Source organism: Haemaphysalis longicornis, unplaced genomic scaffold (assembly GCF_048455015.1).
Source record: "Haemaphysalis longicornis isolate Haplotype H1 unplaced genomic scaffold, Haemaphysalis longicornis Haplotype H1 scaffold_2, whole genome shotgun sequence".
Classification (NCBI taxonomy): domain Eukaryota; kingdom Metazoa; phylum Arthropoda; class Arachnida; order Ixodida; family Ixodidae; genus Haemaphysalis; species Haemaphysalis longicornis.
In genome coordinates this window covers 169149481-169154079 of record NW_027526295.1, presented here as the reverse complement: position 1 = coordinate 169154079, position 4599 = coordinate 169149481, and the positions used below count along the sequence as shown (strand labels likewise).

Sequence of the window (4599 nt, the reverse complement as noted above, 5' to 3'; positions counted from 1 at the left end):
TTTACCCACTGTTGAAAAATAAACTGAAGTCAGGCTTTAGGGTTATCGGATTTCCAGGCACCTCCACCTCCTCTACAAACGCTTTTAGTTTAGAGAAAGACGGTGTGATCTGCAAAAGAAGCGAACTGTGGGACGAACACAAGGACCAAGGGGCAGACAATAGGCGTTTACGGTAGGAGAGAAGAGGCTTTCCACCCTAATGCAAAAAAACGCTGCACATGTTTACTTTAGTTTATTGGTTTCCGCAGACAGTCCAGTTTGGTTCGACAATTCATCCCTTCTTGATCAATTTTCCCACAACATACGAAGTACCTTTGCTGGCAGCTTGCTTCACAAAAAGTAAAGCAATTCGTCTAAAGATTTCCCCCCAGATGTATTCTTCGCTGCCAGGCTCAAGGTCAGATTTGATAGCGTCAAGTGCTTTCAGGACTTCCGAGGCGGCGTAGAGGGATGTGTCACCCTGAAGAAGCTTGCCCAATGACTCCTGAAGTCGGTCGGTGTTGACATTGACGGAAGCAGACAGCTCTGTGGGAAGGACAAAACTGACACTGAGTTAACGAAGAACAACTGTATGCAAACTTTACTTCGTTCACTGTAAATCCTGCAAATGCAATGAGAATTATCCCTGTTCGTTGAACAGTAGTCAACATGTTACAAAAAAAACGGCAATTCACTTTGAGGTATTTTTCTATCCTTCCTGTGTAGCAGCAAATATTTCACCGTTCCTTATTACTGGTAAAAAATGTCTTTACTCTAAATCCCCTTTCGTTGTATTGCCAAACTTGAGTTGGCCAATGATTACTAAGGCATGTGGATAATTGCGGCACGATGAAATATTTACGACCTTACCTGAATTGGAGGCAGACGGCTTTTCTTCGTGAAGCGTAGGTCTAAACAGGCAAAGCAAAATATTCATACATAACGAACGAGAAAACCAGGGTATACGCAGGCCAAAATCAAGTAGTAATGAAGGCATACTCACAGTGCCGCAACATCTAACCGCCACCGGCAGAAAAAAAATAGGACATGGATTAGAATCATGGTAGGTATATTGTTGTTTTTGTATCTACATCATTCAAAGAGCAAAATGTTTCGGGTTCTAGCAAAGTTACTTTGCGCTGTTTAGGAGCGTAAACATCTCCTAATATCCTGTCGACGAAGTTCTCAACATTAATGGTCCCTAAATTGTTTCTCTGCAGTATCTCATCAAACTACCGACATTCTTCTTTTTTAAATAGGGTCTCAATTAAGGGGCACCCAGTGTGTCAAACCGGGAGTAGGTTTAAACATTTAAATTGACATTTTGTTTGAGCAGCGTGATTTTTCAGGAATACCCTATTTGAAATAAAGCAACATGTCACTATATCATGTCCCACAAAACGACTAAAGCCAATGTATTCATAATATTATGAGTGATATTCTCATGCATTTTCCCCGACTTAAAACATTGCTCACTGATTCTATCAGCTTTATATTATTAAAAACTTGGTGCTTCGTTTTTTTCTGGAACACATCACAATAAGTACTCTTGAGTCATGGGCTGAACACTGCTGTAGGAACTCACAGGCGCATCCAGAGACGCAAATGGCGACCAGAAGCGTGCAGAGCTTCATTCTGGCAAATCTGCTAAGAAACATCATTTAAAAACGGGTAACACAGATATGGCGTTAGAACTTTGACCTTTTCGAGATCAAGTGGTACGTGCCCTCGCTGTTAGGTGTTATAACCCCAAAGTACGGACACGAAAATAACCATGGCTCCAAAATGTAACTCATAAATGTAACGGTTGAAATTGAAGAAATGCCGGAACTGTGAACATTCTAAGTTCAACCTCAAGAGAACAGAATACAGCTTAGTCTATTTACGGAACAAAAAAATTTTTGCAGCCTGTAGACACTTTCAGATCTTTGGCAGTTTAAAATTTAAAAAATGCCGCAGATTTGTTTTATGCAAATCAGGAGACACTTGTAAGAGAAGGAAAACAGTAAAAACTTACGAAAGCTGCCGCAATATTGAAAAGGCCTGAATAGAAGTGTATCTCGTCACCCGCTTATATAGGACTGTTCTGATAGCGGTGTCCAGTTGGGGAAGATAATCTGATAAGCACTGCGTGCCAGCCATCTGCTAGCGTAAGGTGGTCCTAATTTCATGTATTGATTTTTCATTCATACCGTGCACGAGTATAACAAAAGTCACCCAGGCGCGGTTATCTTTGATGTGGAAAGAGGGAGATGTGATTATCTTCCCTGACAATATTGATATGTGGGCGCAAACTGCATAGGATGTGCATATCTGATGACGTCAATCACTTAACACTCATGCGACCTTGTGCTGATCATTTGAAGACGTCCTATTGTTTCGATTTGTAAAATTTTTATTATGTGGGTATGTAAGCACTACACTAATGCCTGAAATACGTGCGAAGGTAACAAAAATTTTTTCTCGAAATATAAAATAAAAAACTATCGGAAACGCTTATAGCTTTCTCAGAATGGGAAGGCAAAACATGTACTAGTTTAGTACATGTACTAGTACATGTACTGGGTCTAGTGTCACCAGATAACGTTGCAGAACATCGGCACGCCTTTCTCCCATTGTTTCGTGCCGCCGCCATTACCATTCGCCAGTAGGCATGAGGTGACATTTTTTACACTGTGGCAGTTCATGGGCGTGGCCATTTTGTTATTTATTCGTCTTAGTCGGTCACCTCGGGCGGGCTTAGCCTGTGCTCCCTACTCTGCGGCTGCGCGCGACTGACGTCGTTCCGAATGCGAATCAAAGATAACGCGTGTAGCAGCATTTCACCAGCAGAAGAGTGTCTGGAGATACTGTTTTGCGAAATCTTCGGCAGTGTTGTTAACAAACGACCCGGTCATGCTTAACCGTCACTTAACCGTCATGCGACCTTCTTGTGAGCATTCTAAGCACACCCATTGTTATAGTTTGCTTTAACGATTTGTTGTGCTAGCATGAAGCAATATACTTACTGCCTGTATTACTGGCGAATGTGGCAAGTTTTTTTTTGTATAAATGCCAGCAACTACTAAGAACGATTAGAAATCTCTCACAATGGAAATGGGAAGGCGAAACCTATAGTTGGACCTTATCTTGATTTGCTGCTTAAATTTGTGGCCACACGCGACGCCAAGCTCCCTTCCAAGGCCGTTCTGCTTGCTCGCCATCGCCAGAAGCCTCCGGTTCTCCACAATCCCTGCCTTCACCTTTGACGGTGGCTCGTATGACAGCTGCGGCCGCGGCTTGTGGCACCGCTACTTCCCTTTCCCGACGCATTGCCCGCCGCCATTTCTTACAGCTCTCTGACGCTGCGCGAGCTCCCCGGCTCATGTGCCTATTTTTTTTTAAAGAGAGTATTTTCTTCACATCGGAACGCGTGGCGTGAAACAGAAGGAGTTAAGGCTGCCGCTTTAAAAATAAAAACACTGTTCCCTGCTGCTTTTCTCTAGTGAATCACTGAACGAAATTTTTGCATGTGAACTGCGGTTTTATTGCAGACTGTATAAAACAAACAAGTGGGCAAAGAACATGCGCACTGTCCAAAATCGATCACAAGATTATCTATGCTCTTGTATCTTCCCGCTGTATGCGAGTGGTTGAAGTTCTCAATCGCTACACATCATATCACGAGTTTGATGACGAATCATGGAGGTTGCACTTTTAGTTAATTCTGGGCGCAAAAGACGCTGTTGTGCACTAAATTTCCCAGCAGGTTAGGGACACTAGGAAATCGATATGCTCCCACAGCCTCTCTCGTTTTGTGTCTTACATTTGAAAAAAATTGCTTTATTCTCATTTCCTATCATTTACGTTTTGCTGCAGGCCTGAGATGTCTGGAAAGCTTCTCCACTGGTTAACATCCATTCTGTAAAAATACAAGCACAATTAAATACGTCAGAAATAAAACATGATGCCATTGCGGCGTGACCGCCTTTACAAAATTCCTAGATGGGGCGCATATTAAAAAGATAACTTACCCACACACTGCCGGGAGCTCACGTAGTACAGGAGTAAGCGGAGAATAGATACGTAACACTTTTCAAAATGCCGAAAGTTTACCAAAGAAAATTTGAGTTGATTTGGTTGTTCGTCAATATTTAAAAGAAATGTGTAAGCGGCAATTTCAACCAGCTGGTGTTATGCACGGGTAGCTATTCGAGCAACTCATCAGAAGGACGATAAAGTGAAGACAATGAGGCACTAACCCCCCTTCACACTCCCTTAATTTTTATTCAAGAAAAACGTCGCCGTATATCACCCGGGTAAGAGACACCGTATGTGCTGTACAGCCGAGCAAAGACTAAAAAATTCTATTTTATACTAATGCGCGCAGTTCCCTAAGTGATTTTCGAGTGAGCTGCTTATAAACGCCTTCATGTGAAGTACACCCGGAAAAAGAGGCCGAGAATTTATATTTTACACAAATGCATGGAGTTCACTGTGTCATTGTCGTACGAGCTGTGGGTAAACAGGAATACTTTCCCTTGCAGTACTACGCAGGGATTGTTAATAAGCCTATTTTTCCCCACCACCGCGATGACTCAGCGGCTATGGAGTTGTGCTGCTGAACGTCAGGAGGCGAGT

The 4599-nt window shown here is 42.6% G+C and overlaps 1 protein-coding gene across 2 annotated transcripts; it reads right to left on the bottom strand.

Moving 5' to 3' along the window:
- Positions 1–217: 217 nt before the first annotated feature.
- Positions 218–2023, bottom strand: LOC144169479 (uncharacterized). Of its 2 annotated transcripts, none has more exons than XM_077698665.1 (5): positions 1997–2023; positions 1565–1626; positions 983–995; positions 850–890; positions 218–525 (listed from the first exon to the last, which is right to left on the bottom strand). In XM_077698665.1, exons 2-5 carry the CDS (start codon positions 1611–1613, stop codon positions 272–274), a joined length of 357 nt encoding a protein of 118 aa, XP_077554791.1. In that variant the 5' UTR covers positions 1614–1626; positions 1997–2023; the 3' UTR covers positions 218–271. The 2 variants fall into 2 exon arrangements, with proteins under 2 accessions (XP_077554791.1, XP_077554792.1); XM_077698666.1 differs by having other exon boundaries at positions 1565–1623.
- Positions 2024–4599: the final 2576 nt, after the last annotated feature.